Source organism: Pongo pygmaeus, chromosome 7, assembly GCF_028885625.2.
Source record: "Pongo pygmaeus isolate AG05252 chromosome 7, NHGRI_mPonPyg2-v2.0_pri, whole genome shotgun sequence".
NCBI lineage: Eukaryota > Metazoa > Chordata > Mammalia > Primates > Hominidae > Pongo > Pongo pygmaeus.
In genome coordinates, this window is record NC_072380.2 from 114,076,345 (window position 1) to 114,094,863 (window position 18,519).

General features: G+C 40.0%; 1 protein-coding gene across 1 annotated transcript in view; it reads left to right on the forward strand.

Annotated features, from left to right (window-relative positions):
• The window catches only part of GRHL2 (grainyhead like transcription factor 2), a 183,207-nt gene that overhangs the window by 138,748 nt on the left and 25,940 nt on the right, over positions 1-18,519 (forward strand). The window contains exons 10-12 of the mRNA XM_054499136.2: positions 6,103-6,190; positions 6,696-6,835; positions 11,354-11,385. Of these exons, the coding sequence (XP_054355111.1) occupies positions 6,103-6,190; positions 6,696-6,835; positions 11,354-11,385 (260 nt within the window). The remainder of the gene's footprint in view (positions 1-6,102; positions 6,191-6,695; positions 6,836-11,353; positions 11,386-18,519) is intronic.

The following is an 18,519-nucleotide window of genomic DNA, read 5'->3' on the forward strand; positions in this document are numbered from 1 at the left end:
AGGGCGAAAAAGGATTGTATGGATTTTTCCAAAGCAGTTGTTTCCTGAAGTCATGTTAAGAGGGTACTCTGTGGCAAGGAAAGAAATGGTTGGGAGAACCACTTATTTGTGTGAACATGTTTGTAAATATGCATAAAAACTGGGAAGTACTATGTCAACAAATACCTTGCCAATCAGAAAGTAGGTGGCATTTCCAATAGCTCCTATTTTATGTATCAGTCTAGTAAATATCAGTGCTAAGTAAAAGAAAATGGTTGGAAAATGTTGAGTAAATGATAAGCATTTATTCCAAGTAGGTAGTGACGTCAAGAGGTTCTAGCAGGTAGTTACACATCCTGATATTAAGGGTTGGAGTCGGGGGTGTCAGGAAAATCATAAGGAAGAAATCTCACGGGTCCTGCAGGGTGTATTCATCATAATTACTGTCAATTTCTTTAACAAACTAGACCTGAAATCTTTTGCTGTAAATTGTCATCATTTTTGCAGCTCTAATTTCAAAATCCAGGTAAAACTAATTCCTGGGAGATTAAAAAGAGATATTAAAGTTTAATTTTTATACTTTTCAAATGGGTGTGTAAATACAAATGCCCACTTTGACTTATCCTTTCAGGCAAAAGAGTTGAGGGCTATTCCATTTTAAAGCCATACATTTTCTCATCACAGTCGGTAGTTTTCAAGAGATAGAATTCTGCACTATTTACAGTTCTCCAGCTTGATTTCTAATTAATCAATTAATCAATTCTAATTAATCTCACACCTATGAGACTGCAGATGAAAATAAAGGGCTTCCCTAACCATTCTTGGTATTAAGATACTTCTATTGAAATGCATGTGTTAATACATTTTAAAAATTCAGAATCTGTTTATATAGCTACATATATAGATACCTATGTGCATATCTTTATGCTAACATTAAATTCTTTCACAATCTTTCGTGAAGGTTTTGTATTACTGCAAACAATAGCTACATATTGTGGAAAAACAGAGAAATAAAGCCACATTCTTAAAATACATGTAGAGGAGCAACTTAAGTGTTAAATAAAAAACAAAGACAGCCATCACCTCTCAAGTGGTGGCAAAAATGATCACAATATTGGCAGGAATTTTTCAGATATATTTTCCAAATTTAACACTCTATAGTGAACATTTAGATGGAGGGAATTATTTTCAAATGACAAATTTAGTATTTGTAGCAAATTATTCTCCTCTGGAAGAACTAGACTTTTGCACTTTAATAACAGTAGAAAGAATATTTTCTAAAAGTCTCAGGTCACAAAGAATCATAGGAAGAGGTGGAATACTTGGAAGGTCTTGCTCAAGGAATGTTTTCTTTACTTTAATGGAATGTATCGAAGCTTCCTGGGGTCACTGTGAAGTCAAAAGCTTTGTTCTAGAAATAAGAATTGTGGTTCTCTTGAGTGGATACTATCAAAATTGTTTTGTCATGCTGATAGCTGGGCATTCTGGGCAGGAATTTTCTTTCGTAGAAGGGCCACCATCTGCTGTATAGATACTCTATGTTTTATGTTAATTCTTTGGGTTTGGCATATGAAAGAATGCCTGAAAAATAAGCAGGTGATTTTGCTAAAATTCTACATTGAACATACAAGCTTACCTCATTTTACTGTGCTTTGCTTTATTATGTTTCACAGAAAACAAGTTTTTACAAATGGAAGGTTTGTGACAACCCTGTATCGATCAAGTCTGTCAGCTCCATTTTGCCAACAGCATGTGTTCGTGTCTCTGTGTCACATTTTGGTGATTCTCTCAACATTTCAAACATTTTCATTATTATTATATCTGTCATGTTAATTTGTGATCAATGATCATTGGTGTTACTATTGTAATTGTTTTGGGGCACCTCCAACTGCACCCATATAAGATGGTGAACTTAATTGATCAGTGTTGTGTGTGTTCTGATTGCTCCACCAACCAGCCGTTCCCTAGTCTCTCTCCCTCTCTTCCTTTGGTCTTCCTATTGCCTGAGACACAACCATATGAAACCAAGCCAATGAATAAACCTACAATGGCCCCTGAGTGTTCAAGTGAAAGGAACAATTGCATCTCTCTCACTTTAATCAGAAGCTAGGAATAATTAAGCTTAGGGAGGAAGGCATATCAAAAGCTGACACAGGCCAAGAACTGGGCCTCTTATATCGGTTAGCCAAGATGCGAATGCAAAGGAAAAGTTCTTGGAGGAAATTAAAAGTGCTACTCCAGTGAACACACAAATGATAAGAAAGTGAAACTGCCCTACTGCTGTTGTGGAGAAAGGTTTAGTGGTCTGGATAGAAGATTAAATCAGCCACAACATTCCCTTAGGCTAAAGCCTAATCCAGAGCAAGGCCCTAACTCTTTTCAACTCTATGAAGGCTGAGACAGATGAGGAAGCTGCAGAAGAAAAGTTTGAAGCTAGCAGAGATCACTTCATAACATTCAAGCAAAGAAACCATCTCCATAACATAAATGTGCAAGATTAAACAGCAAGTGCTGATGTAGAAGCTGCAGCAAGTTATGCAGAAGATGTAACTAAGATCATTGATGAAGGTGGCTATACTAAACAATAGATTTTCATTGTAGAACAAAACAGCCTTCTATTGGGAGATGTCACCTAGGACTTTCATAGCTAGAGAGAAGTCAATGCCTGGCTTTGAAGCCTCAAAGGAGAGGCTGACTTTCTCGTTAGGGGCTAACGCAGCTGCTGTCTTTAAGTTGAAGTCAGTGCTCATTTACCATTCCAAAAATCCTAGGGTCCTTAAGAATCTTGCTATATCTAGTCTGCTTGTGCTCTGTAAACAAAACAACAAAGCCTGGATGACAGCTTATGTAGTTTTGGTGGGCTTCATTTTAAGCCCACTGTTGAGACCCACTGCTCAGGAAAAAAAGATTCGTTTTAATTGACAGTGTTCCCAGTCACCCAAGAGCTCTGATGGAGATGTACAAAAAGATTAATATTGTCTTCATGCCTGCTAACACAACAACATCCATTCTGAAGCCCATGGATCGAGGAATAATTTTGATTTTCCAGTCTTTTTATTTAAGAAATATGTTTTGTAAGGCTGTTGCTGGTATAGAGAGTGATTCCACTGATGGTTCTGGGCAAAGTAAGTTGAAGGCCTTTTGGAAAGAATTCACCATTTTAGACACCATTAAAAACATTCATGATTCATGGGAGGAGGTCAAAATATTAACATTAACAGGAGTTTGGAAGAAGTTGATTCCAGCCCTCATGGATGACTTTGAGGTGTTCAATACTTCAGTAGAGGAAGTAACTGCAGATGTGGTGGAAATAGCAAGACTAGAACTAGAAGTGGAGCCTAAAGATGTGATTGAATTGCTGCAATCTCATAAGAAAACTTGAACATATGAGGAGTTGCATCTTATGGATGAGCAAAGAAAGTGAGATAGAATCTACTACTAGTGAAGAAGCTATGAACATTGTTGGAATGACAACAAAGAATTTAGAATATTACATAAACTTAGTTGATAAAGCAGCAGCAGTGCTTGGGAGGATTGATTCCAGTTTTGAAAGAAGTCCTACTGTGGGTAAAGTGCTATCAAACAGCATCACGTGTTACAGAGAAATCTTTCCTGAAAGGAAGAGTTAATTGATGCATCAAACTTCATTTTTGCCTTATTGTAAGAAATTGTTACAGCAACCCCAACCTTCAGCAACCCCCACCCTGACCAGTCAGCAGCTATTAACATCAAGGTAAGACCATCTATTAGCAAAAAGATTACAACTTGCTAAAGCCTCAGTGTGTATTTTTTTTTTAGCAATGAAGTATTTTTAAGTTAAGGTATATACATTTTTTAGACATAATGCTATTGTACACTTGATATACTATAGTATAGTGCAAACATAACCTCTCTATGCACTGGGGAACAAAAAAAAGTGTGGCTCTTTTTATTTCAATATTTGTTTTTTTTTATGGGGGTCTGGAACTGAACCCACAGTACCTCTGAGGTATGCTTGTATATAAATCTTGAAACAGATTAATTCTTGTCCCTTTCCTCATAAATAGTATAAAATAAAACATTAACTCAGAAATCAAATTCCTTGACCCAACTTGGGGTGTTTCTGGGGCAACTATAATTTATACAGGTTAACAAATATCTAAATTTTATTTATATTAAATGTTATATTGTATAGAGTCCCAAGCACAAAGAGAAATGCCTTACATGAACCCAAGAAAAAAATAGTTCCTATTACAGACTTTAGTATGTTGAAGAACCCCTTTGCTTATGTTTCACATCCAATTGAAGATTGTATCTGCGCATTTAACACTTCATTTTTTGAAAATATGTTTTCTAGCACAAAGCTGTACAAAACCTTTATATATCATGAAAAGACTTCCCAAGCAGATAGTTTTATATTTTATGCCCATTTTGCTGTGAATTTCCATGATCTGCAAGTGTCAATGACAATTCAAAACCTCATATGAAGCGCTATAAAATTCCCCCCTTTGGTAGTAGGTAAGATAATTATTCCATTTGGTAGTTTTTAAAATACAAAAATGCATATTTAAATGATCTGGTTAAAATATTAAGCTATTTCAATTCTATTATGTAAAGCTCTTAGAAATTCCCTGGCACAGAGTTAGCTATTATTACTCATTCTCCAAAAATTAGTTTAAAAGCCATAAGCCATCTCTTTTGTGAAGCCTTCATTGACCATAAATTCTCACTGTGTCATGGCATCTTGCTGGCCAGAATTGGGAATCTGCTTTTCTACAAAAGCCAATTTGATAAGCAAAAAATATATCTCATTGTTTTATAATAATTCAAACCATTTGTGTGTCTTTTTCTGTGAATTGCCTATTTCATGACTCTTGTCCATTTTTCTATTAGTATGTTAGCTGTTTTTAAAATCTGAATCATTATTTATATATTAAGGATTTGACATTTTATGTGATATTTTATTGCAAGTATTTTTGCCAACTTGTCCTTTGTCTTTTAATTGATTTGTTTGCATACAGAAGGATTACATTTTTATATTGTTAAATCTATCTGTTTTGTATGTGATGATTTGGGGACAATTTCCGAAGGGTGAAAGGTTGCTGGCCATTCTGTGCATTACTGCTCCCTAAATATGCCACCACAATGGGCAAGAACTGTAAATGTGAATCTGAAACTTAGGGAAGGAGTTTAGGTTGGAGATGTTGATCAGAGTGTCACCTGCCTAGTGCCTTGTGAAAACAAAGATACAGATTAATTCTTCCACAGCAAGAGTAGAGATAGAGCAAGGAAAAGGAACCCATGTTGGAATGTCTATATTTGGGGGATAAGGAGAAGAAAATGAGTTAGCAAAGCTCATATAGAGAAATAACCAAAGAGAAGAGATAGGGCATCATTACAGGCCAGGAAGTAAAGAGATACAAGGTGGTGGTCAATTGGTTAATTAGGATGCGATTTGGCAATTTGGCAAGAGGAGCCCATGAAAAAACCAAATTGCAAGAACAGAGGAGCAAAAAGGAGTTTAATAGACTAAACATTTTTCTATTTGGTTGAATGAGCACCATCTCTAAGAACATATGGAAATATTAAAACAAAAACAAAAACCATACTTACATGTACAATGTGGTCCTACATCTTGTGTGGTTTCCTTATGGCTTCTTTCCTTTCCACCACTGTAATAATTTTGTAAAGCTTAAAAGGAAAGCAAAGGAAACATTTTATAGGGAATTCACACTTTAAAGCCCTCTCCGTGCCTAGGAATAAATTTAATGGGTCAATGATTCATCTTCTGACATTTTATTATAATCACTAAAGTCACTTAATGGATTTCACTGGTTTAGGGAACTGGGTTGATTCTTTCCATATGGATTCAAAACTGAATTTCTTTAAATAGGAAGGATACCAAAAAAGGAGAGAAAATCTGGGAGAGGCGGGATCCCTCACAGGTCACAGATGTGATATAGACTTATGAGTGGTCTTGGCTTTCAGAGCCAAAGCCCAACCTTGCCAGAGGAATGAAAATGGGGCTGCTTGGTTTCCTCCTCCCCTGTATTGTTTCATATCCTCATGACTTATGTGTGACATGACTTTTGCATGCTCTGCTAATATGCCTGGCATTGGCTGTGTTTGTTTTTTTCGTATCAGGGAGCAGAAAGAAAAATCCGAGATGAAGAGCGGAAGCAGAACAGGAAGAAAGGGAAAGGCCAGGCCTCCCAAACTCAATGCAACAGCTGTAAGTTTCACTGAGACTAATGTTGCTTTCTAAAGACTCCAGGTGGGCTGTGTCCACTGGGGGAACAGGTGGAAGAAGTGGGTTGCAGGTAAAACTACATACATGCAAGGCATGGTTTGCTTTCCCCTGGCAGTGGAGACAGGGTGATTGATTATCCCTGTGAAAAGCAAATAGAATCACATGAGCACAGTGTGTTTGAGCTAGGAAGGACTTTGTAATGATGTGGAGACAAGCATCCTCCTTCTGCATACAAGGAATCTTGGGTGCATGAAGGGACAGGAGGGTGTGAGGGGCTCAAGCTTCACCTCAGCAGTGCTCACTTGAAATCTACGCTCCTGTTGGTTTTGCTGGGATGAGGTGGTGGGAGGTGTTAAAGTGTGTTCACATCTATGGTATTCAGAAATCTTCACATGAGAAAATCGTGGACTTTAAGACTAGGACTTACAGTTGAGAGTTCTTAGTCATATATGACTCTCTCATTTATGAGTTTTGTGATCCCATCCAGCCTCTGATGGGAAGTTGGCTGCCATACCTTTACAGAAGAAGAGTGACATCACCTACTTCAAAACCATGCCTGATCTCCACTCACAGCCAGTTCTCTTCATACCTGATGTTCACTTTGCAAACCTGCAGAGGACCGGACAGGTATGACCTACCAGCTAACGCCCACCTCCCATCCATCCACAGGGCAAGTAGGGCTTTAAGATAGAAGCATTTCAGACGGTGTTGACCTTAAAAATAACTTACCTTCCATTCACTAGAGAAAAAGTCAATGTCATTCCCTATAGTAAATGTATTTTTATAGAAAGGAATGTCTCAGGAGAGGAAACTAAGTCGAAGAGGAGAGTAAGCTGATATTAGTGAAGCCTTGACAAAGCGTGGAAGAGGAAGAAAGTGAAAAGGCTGATAACCTGTAAGAAGTTTTGTTCTGTCAACTTTGTCATGGCCGCGATTATCCTGACACAATAGAGCTCCACCTAATGGTGGGAAGTTGAACTGCACCTATAACTGCATAAAGTTGCACAAGGGGAAAGTCTCAGCTTAAATAAAACTCATTCAACAAATTTTCGCTTAGTAAATAAAAAGTTCCCATTTAATAGGTAAATCATTTCACATCAAAAGAAAAATGAGGTTGTAGACAAGCCCCCTTAAAAAAATTCCTGTCTTCTAGTTATATCTACAAGTGAAACGAAAGATCTCAAACTAACATAAATGTCCAATAATTAACTCATTATGGTAGCTCAAGTTGATGGAATATTAGGCAGTCACTAAAATTTTAATTATGGAAACTACATAGCAACATGGGACCTAGTTATGATAATGTTCAGTGGAAAAAAATGTAGAATAGTAATTTGTGTTCATATTATGATCCCAAAGATATAACTGAATTTGAAGGGAGCAAGAAAAATTGCAACACTTTTTACGGGGTTATGAGATATAGCTGATTTTTTCTTTTTATTTTTAGTATTATTTCTGTTATGTGATAAAGAAAAAAATTGTGTGAAAAAAGAAAAAAAAATTATTTCCTTAGCATTAACCAGAATTGTTTTTCACCAAATCAATTGGGTTTTAATGAATTTTTGTATCAACTAGTTTTCTGTTAAACCCAAAGTCCTTTGAGGAAACATCTGTTTTGAGAAATAGGAGCATACTGACACATTTAAGGTTTTCTTCCATTCTAAGCATGCAAACACTCAATGGAATTGACCTTGATGTAGAAAGAGAAATCACTACTGGCTTTACTTTCTCTTTTGGATGTATTTTGTCCCCCAGTATTCTGTGTTCTTTTATTAGATTCATGAGACAGAGCAACTCTACAACCATGGCTTTTTTGTTGTTATTCATGACCCAACATGGTAATAAAATGCCTATAGCTGTTTCTTAAAACACATTAACACTAAAAACCCATTTAACATTTTCATCCAGTCTTACTTGTTGGATAAGAACAAGGACACAAAGTAGGGAGGAAGAATTTTATAATTTATCAAGATAAGCATGCCAGTACCTTTTTTTTTTTTTAATTCCCAAGACCATGGTGATGATTTGTGTCTGCACTGTCTGTGCCCCATGGGATTTTATGGGGCTAGGTTTCCACACCTTCCAGAAGAAGGGATAGTTGAGTTAAATTGTTCTTATTGCTTAGTTTACTGTCATGTCTCTGGCCTCAGTTCCATGTCAAAGCTGGCAACCTGACCTGTTCTCTTGGCAAGATTTCTCCAAAATATACAAAGTGTAAATTAATCTGAAGAGGAAAAGTGGCCTTACCTGGCTGCTCCTGACTGTCAGTCCACTGACCTCTCCTGCCCCTGGGTGTCATGAGCCCGGCTGTCAGCCTGAGGTGGAATCAGTAGGAAAAGTGCAGACTTTTCAGTCTGTTGGTTTCAGCATTTGCCAGGCAGTCCAATCAGCAACCCCCTGTATATCCTGCCTGTATATCCCCCTGTATATCTGGAGGCCTTCCTCAGAGCTCTCAGGCTTTTCCCATGGCCTTGGATTTGGAGATGAGGGGGTCAATGAAGAAGCCTGCCCTGAGCTTCTGGCAACAAAGGAACACACTCAGCTGTCCCTAGAACAACCTGTGACTATCCTGTGGTTGATCAGCTGGCTTAGCTGAAGGAAAGGAGCTTGGACAGTGGCTAGGGACTTTCAGACTGCCTTTTCTCAAAAAAGCTAGATGCCTGGGAGATCTTTCCAAAGACAGGAGGGAAGAGGCAGTGCCATGGCCTTAGATTTGGGGATGGAGCAAAGATTGGCTAACTTTGACCTGCAAAACAAGAGCCAGCAGTGGCAAGTCAATGGATATGGCTGGTTTCCCTTAAGTGGGTAGAAAGAGAAAGGTGAGCAAGAGAGACACAAGGATTGGTGTGCATCTCAGAAACCACTGCAGTCCTGAGACATGCTAAAATTAGCTGCATTGCAGTTGTGCACAACTGCAGGGCCAGCAGCCCTGTGATTCTCATGGCCAGTGAGGCACCCTCAAGCAATGCTGAAGCTATGGGGCAGCAGTCCTTGTTTACTCAAGGACATGACTTGGGGAGTGGGTATTTCACTGTCAGGCCACCTGCCCCCCACCCCTCTGATTATCTCATTGATTCACTTGTGGATTGAAATATTCTTCAGACACTTATCAAAACTAGTATGAAGGAATAAATCCAATGTGCAGGTGCTACGGAGCCCTTCAGTCTCATTCACCTGATATTGAAGCCCTGATATTCAGGCTGTTTATGTCTGGATGCCTTTAAAGGTAATGAGATTAGGTGATATTGGAAAAAATGGTGGGATGCAGCGGCATCATCTTTTTAGATAATATCTATGTTGCAGGCATCAGCCTTCCCCAAAGCACTTGAACCCAAGGAGGACTCCTCTCTTCTCTCACACACTCAAAACCATCTCTTGTACTGTTGTTTGTAAAAAAACTTTTCCCACATCATAGGAGTTCTTGATAAGGATTCGGATTCCTGAGTTCCATCCTTCATCTTTTGAGTTAAAATTCCCCAAGTGAGTTCCAGGAATTTTTATTTATGATAAAGTCTCCAGATATTTCTATGCACTCTAAAGTTTGAAAAACATGCTCTAAAAATTAAGTTAGTGCAATGGGCCCAACAGCTGACATGGAAGAAATAGTGGGTCTTTATGGGCAAAGAGGAGAAATGACAAAGAAGGGACAGTGATAGGACAGTGATGTAGAGGCCATTCAGGAGGGTGGGAAAACACCTAACAGAAGGCTGCTTCCATCTTTGAGTCACCAACCAACTTTGCAAAGGCCAGCAGTCAGGCCAGATAGATACACTATGCCATGTTTAAAGAAAGCAGCAAAACACAAGCCAACATGGGGAACTTTATCAAAGTAATCCAGTTGCATGGCCAGTGGAATGCCCCAGCCTCCTTCACTTAGGTGGGTTACTCTATATTCATTAAATTAGGCAGTCCTATTCCTAGTACATCCCAGTGACAGTTGCTCTGAATGCCACACTGAGACTTGTGGTGGGGAGAAAAAACTTACCTCCACTGTTTTCTGTTTAAGAAGAAACTAAGTAAACAATACAACAACAGCCATTAAAAAATTAAGAGGAAAAATTCCTGTAGAAATCTGAGCTAATGACTAGAATGACTCATTCCCAGAGAGTTCCAGGTAACCAGTCTTGTTTTATAACTACGTCTAGGCTTGGCAGCATCCCAGGAACTGCCAAGAGCCTTTGAGAAGGTTTGCAGGGAGGTTGTCTATCTGGACACAGCTATTTCTCACCCAGGCAGGGGCAGGGACAGTGACTAATATACTAGAATCAGAGGCTACTTTTGAGTTAATATGTAAATGTCTGATACTAACTCAGGTATTATTCTTCACTCAAACACAACAGTCCTGAGACACACAGATAAAGATGACAAAAGACCCACAATTAATGTTTACAGATAATTGGGTCACGAGGACATATATGCACAGCAGATGCCCTCTGGATTTCTCCCATGGTTCCATAAAATAATAAGGATGCTTCATAATTTCTTTAATCTGATTCTGCCTTCTGCCATGCCAACTACCTAAAGTCTGTCTTTGGAGATCTTCCTTCTGGCCAGGAACACCTTCCAGAGCTAAATGACCTTGCCTGGCCTAAAGACTGTTGACTCCTAAATTTCTGCGGTTGCGGGATGCCAGGATACCCCGGGCCCCTTTGGGGAGTCAGTAGACAGGCCTAGTTACTGTCACACTGCCCTCTTACCCCACTCTCCATCTCCCATTTGGTCCACAGGCAAGCTGACTCCAGACACTGTGCTACACAGGGGGCAGGAAAGGACCCACCCTGCAAAGCCAGAGCCTTTGTAAACAATGGATTTTAGATCCTGCCAAAATGTCTCCTTAATGTCAAGAGTAAGATTTGGCTTAATGCCATAGTTAATCTAATCAGACTGACTTTAGCTAGAAATAATCAGATTTCCGATTTTATTTTATTAAAATCTAGGAATTAACCCCATGGAGATTATAAGGAGGTTAAATATGCATTTCCTTAGAAATACACACACACACACACACACACCCCATCATTAAACAGATTAGTCTTTTGCCTTTTTTAAGAGACAGTTTATGCCTTAGGAAAGTCTGTACATCACGTAATATTTTTTCCATTTCTTGTCTCTGACCTACAGTAAGCCTATTGTTTTGTTCCACAGGTGTATTACAACACGGATGATGAACGAGAAGGGTAAGACACTCGGTTCTTTCATTTCAACACTCCAAGTCAGCGCATGTCAGTGGTAATGGCTCTTCCAGCACTGGGTAACCCTAGGCAGGACGTGAAACCCTCCTCTCACCTCAGGACTCAGAGCTGAGAGACGCTTGATTCTGGGGACCATCTGGGAGGGAGGCTGGGGGCTGGAGGAATGAATAGCTTTCTACTTCCAGGATTCTTTCCCTACCCGCTTCCTCGCTAAGACCCACCCCTTTGAATAACTAGCTGTTTTTCTAAGGGACCTATCCCTTCCATTCCATCCTTTCATCAATAATCCAGTTGGTAAATCTTCTCAGGAGTCCTTTTTACCTATTGTTTGGCCCCAACACAAGATCAAGATGAGCTTGAGGCAAGAGTCAAGGATGACAGCCTACCCTACTTCCAGTACTGCCTGGGATGCACACACAACTCTCAAAGCCCTCTCCCTGAGAAGTTAGCCTGGCAGGCCAGTAGTGAGGGTGATTTGAATACCAATTGGACTGAGAGCCTTTTCATTTATAGGTAATAGACAGTCACAGAGACTCCCAATGTCTCCACATCCTGAATGTAGTCCTGCAGGATTTTAGGAGCAGCCAGATCTTAAGAGTGCTTTCTATCCATTAATTCAGTTTGTAGACTCAGAATTTTAGGGCCAAAAAGAAACCTTAAGGTCATTTAGCTGACCTCCTCTCGTAGATGATGGTAACAGCTATACCACCTCTTTGACAAGCAGTCAGCCATTTTCTACATGAAAATTCCCAGTGATGGAGAGTTCATGTGTGTGAGATAGCTCATCATACTATTGGACGATTCCAGTTCGTAGGGAGTTCTTTTGTCTGTTGAGCTGATGTCTACCTTCTTTTGACTTCTACCTGTTGGCCTTAGTTCTGCTCTCTGAATGTCTCATCTTCCCTCGTCATTCAAACATCCCCTTCCTCCCTACAACTGTTCTTGGAAAAATATAGTTTTACTTCTCAACATCTTAATTTCCCTCCAAGGTATACTACTAAATTTGTTAGTAGTGTCCTTAAAATTGGCTGGGTCAGAATAAATATATGTTCTGAACCACATAAGTTGCAGATTATATTGGGAGATTTCTTCTTAGGACCTGGATGCTATTTTATACTCAGAGCAATCTAGAACTACATGCATTTTCAATAGCTACTTTATGTTCTTGGTTGCATTACCTGTGTGTCACTAAAATCTTTAGATCTTTTTCCTTCAAACTACAGTTAAACCAGGGCTTCCCTATTCTTATATAATTAATATATTTACTTGCAAACATTTCACAGTTGGCAAATTGGAGCAGATATTGCTGAGTTTATTCCTAGAGCAGAGGTTGGCAAACTACAGCCAGAGGACCAAATCAGGCCCACCGCCTATTTTAGTATAGTCTGCAAACTACAAATGGTTTTTACATTTTTTCAATGGTTGAAAAGAATTCAAAAGAAGAATAATATTGCATGACATGTGAAAATTAAATAAAATCCAAGTGTCCTTAAGTAAAGTGCTACTGGAAACAGCTGTGTCAATTCATTTATGTATTGTCTGTGGCTTCTTTGCTGCTACAGCAGCAGAGTTGAGTAGTTACAACAGAGACCATATGGCCTGCAAAGTCTAAATATTTATTGCCTTCCCCTTTACAGAAAAAGTTTGCCACCTTCTATCCTAAAAGATAGAAAATCTCAAAGGAGTCAAATGATTCCCTAGCTGATGAGGAGCAGAACCTCATCCAGGACTTAACCTCTAAATTCTGAGTTCTAAATTTTCTAAATACCTAATTAGACTGTTCTTTCTATCTTGGCACATAGATAATACATTCCCAGTGGTTAGAATGAACATAAATGACTAGCACTGTCAATTCTAATCAGCAATTCTCACGTTTAATGAGACACAATATGGTGTCAGAGAAACAACATTGACTCTGAGCTCAGGAAGCCCAAGTTCCACTCCTGGACTGCCACCTACCAGTGTGAAGCCTTGGGCCAGCTCCTTGATCTCTGGGCTTTGGTTTCCTTAATTTGACATTGAGGATCTTGCATAAGATCTCGAAGATTCCATCCAACAGTAACATGCTATTGTTCTCATGGGAAAACTTAGTATTATGAGTGAGAAGAGCCTGAGATCCTGAATGCTCCTTGATGTGCAGGCCTCAGTTGTAAATCTGTCTCACCTCAAACTGTCCTTCCTTGCAAGCTGACTGCAGTTAGATGGCCATCGACCTACTTGTAACTCCATTGGTTTGACTTCTCTGTGTTGGCTCACCCTGTGTTACTGTACAAACTTGAGGCCCAAGGTCTGCATCTTTTGCTCTTACACATCTCACTAGAGTTTGAATGAGTGACATGAACAGCATTGGAACCAGAGTGTTAAGACATGGTAGGTGTGTGGCTATTGTGATGTGTAAAAGTAATAATTAACATTACTGGATACCTTGGCTAGGCACTGTGCTAAGTGCTTTATGCATGAACTCATTGAATTCCCCCAGATTTCCCATGACTCCCATTTTATAATGAGGACACTGAGGCTTCAAGAGATTAGGAGACTTGTTCAAAGACACACAGCTGGTAAGTGATAGAGGCAGGATTTAAACCTGGGTCTCGCTGCATTTCCCATCACTGGCTTTTAGCCATGATGCTTTACTGTCTAGCCCTCTTAATTCTTGACCTGTGGCTACAAAGTAGGTATTGAGAGACAGGCCTTCCCTGAGATAACTTTCCGGCCTTGACAAAGGCACACCCTTGGTTCATTCCTTGGAGTGTAGGACCTAGATTGTGACAAGCCCAGATGAGTGTGCCTGGCAGAGGGGAGCAGATCTGAGGCCACCATATGTGTTCATCTAGCCCTAAGGAGTGCCAGCTTCACTGGTATTTGTACAGCTTCCGTCAGGACTGCTCATTGGCCACGTTCTTTCCTCTCCCTGCCACGTTGATTAATACTCACATAAATTAATGCTCACATTAGTGTTCAAGTATGCAAATGAGTGCTTAAAATCATCACTCACACAATGACCAGACTGAGGATATAACACACAAGAGCCCCTCTCCTGGTAACCCCACAATCATGCAGATGTGTTGACTTCTCTGCATTACCAGTCTGGTAGGCAGGGGATATGACAGTTAGAAACAGTCTTTCAGACAGCAGTTCTCAACACCAGGTCCCTTGCTGCACAATCGAATCACCTGGGGGTTTAAAAAATATCATGCCAGTCAGCCACAATTTGAATCTGGTTTTGATCTTAGAAGTTCTTAACTTAAAATAACAATCTTTTAGAGTCTCAGTTTTCTCATCTAAAAATAGCAGGATAATAGCCACCTGCTAGCGTTATTATAAGCATTAATGTATAGAATGTCCTGACACATGGAATTTGATTTTTTTTTTAAATCACAGCTATTGTTATTGTTAAGATTCCTATTCAGGCCATGAAAAAAATGATACTTAATTGAGACATGGAAGAGAGGGAGATAGAGATGAAAAGAAAGAACAAGCCAAACAAATAATTTTCTATAGAGAATGGTCCTTTAATGTGGAATTTATGGATGTCTCTTATGGAGAAAGAGGGGCAGGCTTTAAACTCACCTGAAACAATATGCAAGTTGATATGCAAATAGCATGCATGATGATAAATTCTATCTCCATTACTTCTGGAGATCTGGTCTTCATCTACATCTGACCTCTGGTTTCTTGGAAACCCCTCTTGCCCTGATCCTCTGTCCCCAGTAGGCCCCGCTGAGGTCCTCTTTTTCCAGCTTGCAGCAAGGTCCCTTCAAGTCAAGCAGCTTTGTGGCTTCCACACTGCATTTGGGGCACTAGGATCCTTGGTAAGGTTGGGTGATCATGTGTTCAGAGGTCAGTGGTTTCTCTTCAAGATCTTACCATTTCCAGGCTGCTTGGGATGCTCAGACCTCAACTCTCTCCAAGAATTTATTTTCTCCCATGCTTCTTAAAGGCACACCACATACCATTATCTCCCTTGGAACCACCATGTATAATCTTGTCAATGGTTTTTCAAGTCTTCTTGGCTGGAACATTGGTTTGCCACAAGCTATAACATTTTACCAGGAAACAGAAATATCTGTATTACCTTTGAAAATGATTCCTCTGGGGCCTACTGACCTAGTTATGACTTGCAATTTTGAGCTCATAATTCAGTAATAGTTACTAAATCTATGTTGTGTGTTTTTTGTTTGTTTTTGTTTGTTTACTGATTCTCTCAAATGATTTATGTTAAACATCTTAAACTAGCATTGATTAAAGTCATTTTGGGCTAAGTTCTTCCCCAAAGAGTAATTCGTTGAAAATAAATGGATTCAGACCCTACTTCATAATGTGAAAGACTTTGTGCAGATTTGAATATAAGATGACCTCTTTTCTGAGGACAACATGGACAAGGGGCTTCCATTTAGGTAGGGCATTCATGGTAACAGCATACATAGGCCACAAGCAGAGTTGAGAAATAGGCAAACTACATCTCCGTGGTGCCTGCAACCCCATTCTTTCCTCTTCTTGAGCACCTCCTCAGTAGGCAAACAATGCCTAGTGAAGTTGACCCTGGCAGGTAGACTGCAACATTGCCTTTTACAGGTATGGCCAGAGATCCGTGGTTCAGACCTGACACCTTCCCACTGTTTTTCTGATGAAACTTAACACTACCTTTATACCTCAGGGACTTGATTTCCCTGAGTTGATCCTACAAGGTAATGGCTGAATGTGCTGCCAGGCCTAGAATCATTCTACCTAATAACCACCACATTGTTCCAGGGAGATGGAAATTGATGTCAGAGAAAGCACTCTTTTCTTGCTCTCCAGTCCTTTTGCGGTACATTTATCCCTCAGTATCTGTGGAAGATTGGCCTCAGGACCTCCCACGGATACCAAAATTTACAGACTGAAGAGTCTCTTTTATAAAATGGCATAGTATTTGTCTATAACTGATACACATCCTCCCTTAAATCATCTCTAGATTATTTATAATATCTAATCCTATGCAAATTCTGTGTAAGTAATTGATATACTGTATTGTTTTGGGACTAATGATAAGGAAAAAAAGTCTGTACGTGTCCAGTACAGATGCAAATTTTTTCTGAATTTTTTTATTGTGGTTGGTTGAAGCTATGGATGTGGAACCCACAGTTACAGAGGGCGGGCTGCCATTGGACTGGGCATCAGGAGACCTGAAATTTGCTTTCTTCATCTGTCAAATGGGGCAGTCATATCTGCCCTTCTTTTCTTGCCTTGCTTTGAAAACAAATGAAACAGTTGAATTTGAGTCACATAAACTTATTCACTCCTACTGAGTTTATAGATTTGAAAGTGTGAAAAAGTATTTTTGAACTCCCAAAAGAAATGTGGTTTATCCAAGATGTTATTTTAATGGCAGTTTGTCATGGTTCAGAACAGGGTGCTATCAAAAGTCAGTAGAACTGGAAAAATATAAATAAATCTTGCTTGGTGAAAAAGAAAGTCACTAGCTTAGGAACCCTCACACAGCATGATGGAGTGTCTGGTGATATTTCAGGCTATTTACCTATTATTAACCTACTAGTCACTGACTGCTGTGAATGGGTTTTTTAATCTTCTAGCCCTGAGGCCATGGTCACTTCAGTCCCAAGACGTGACACAGTAACATGACCTGCTTTTATGACAAGGTACTAAGAGGAAGGCAGAGGGAACACTGCCCTAAAAACTTTAATAAGTTACCACCTTCAGCTGGGATCTGGGTTTTAAGTTTTTCTCTAGTCGTTTCCATAGTTTGACTTACTAGGAAATAAATTAAGAGGATGCTGACACTGAAGAGCATTTCTCATACCCTTCCTCGTTATCTTAGGGTTATTGAATAGCTTTATCATGAGATTGCTCCCTCAAAGGTGCTTCTCTGAACAGCCTGTTTCACATATTAGTTGCATTGCCCTGCATTTGACACTTAACTCGTTGTACATTTTGTCATCACTGAAATGGGATACAATTTTCTTAACAGCCTCCTTTTAAATATAAGGAGACTGAGGCCCAAGAAAGTTGAGGAACTGGTCCAGGCTCCTACAGCAAATTGTAAGGCAGGGATTTAAACCAAGGTAATGTGGTCTCAGAATTCCTGTCTTAACAGTTCTGCTGAGCTACCCATCTGGCATTTCTTCACGTGCCTGGTCCCTGGAGGCTTGGGCCTTAATCCTGAATATTGAAATCGCAAAAGATCAAAAGCCCTGAAGTCTAAAATCCCTTACGTCATATTTTTGGGATTTCAACATTCAGGATCATGGCATCTGGGATTGTGTCTTTCGGGATTGTGACCAGCAGCGGGTCCCAGGAATCTTCAGAGACACCAAACATTTCTAAAAACTGCATCTGTTCCCTTGAAGGTTTGAAAAACAGTAAGATTCCATTTGGGGACATTTTCTCAGTATCAATGACTTCTATCCTCTTAGTTTCTGTTTCTCTCAAAAAAAAAAGAAAAAAAAAAATTCCTCCCCTTGCTTAGGGTACCCGGGAGACTAAGCAAGGGCAGCGACTGTGGGAGGAAATGCAGAAACATCAGAACCCGCCGAGCTGGGGACATGCAAGACCTCAGTACCACAGGCCTCTGGGAAAGGGGACTGCAGACCTCTCCCGAGAAGGAGCAGAGGCCTGGGCAGCCAAAGTCTGGGTGTCTAAGGAACTTCCACCACCGCAGTCTCATCTGCTGCAGCCAGAGGGAGAGGTAGAATGGCAGGAAAGCCACGTTACAGAACTCATGTCAGGCTCACAGCATTTCCAGATTTCTCTGCTGTTTCCCCAAGGGGGCTGGCAAAAGGGGGCAGGCCACTCAGGCCTCAGCTGGTTGGGAGGGGCTGATGTGACTTGGACACCATATGGACGCCAGGGATTTACTTCTCCCCAGCCCCAATCTTGAGCAGAAAGAAGGGATAGGTGTAGGACAGAGTGGGTAAAACCCACTTTTGAAGTCTCACCTTTATGGATCCGTATTCCGCAGTGGGAAGCATGTGTTAGGTCCACGCCCTAAAGATAGTGGTGTGTGTGCTGCTTCAGACAGGGATTGCTTGGGACCTGCAAGGGGAAGAAGGAGGTTGGTGAGTAGATCCAGTTACGGAGCATAGGGATGGTATAAGCAAAGGAAAAGATAGAAACTGACAC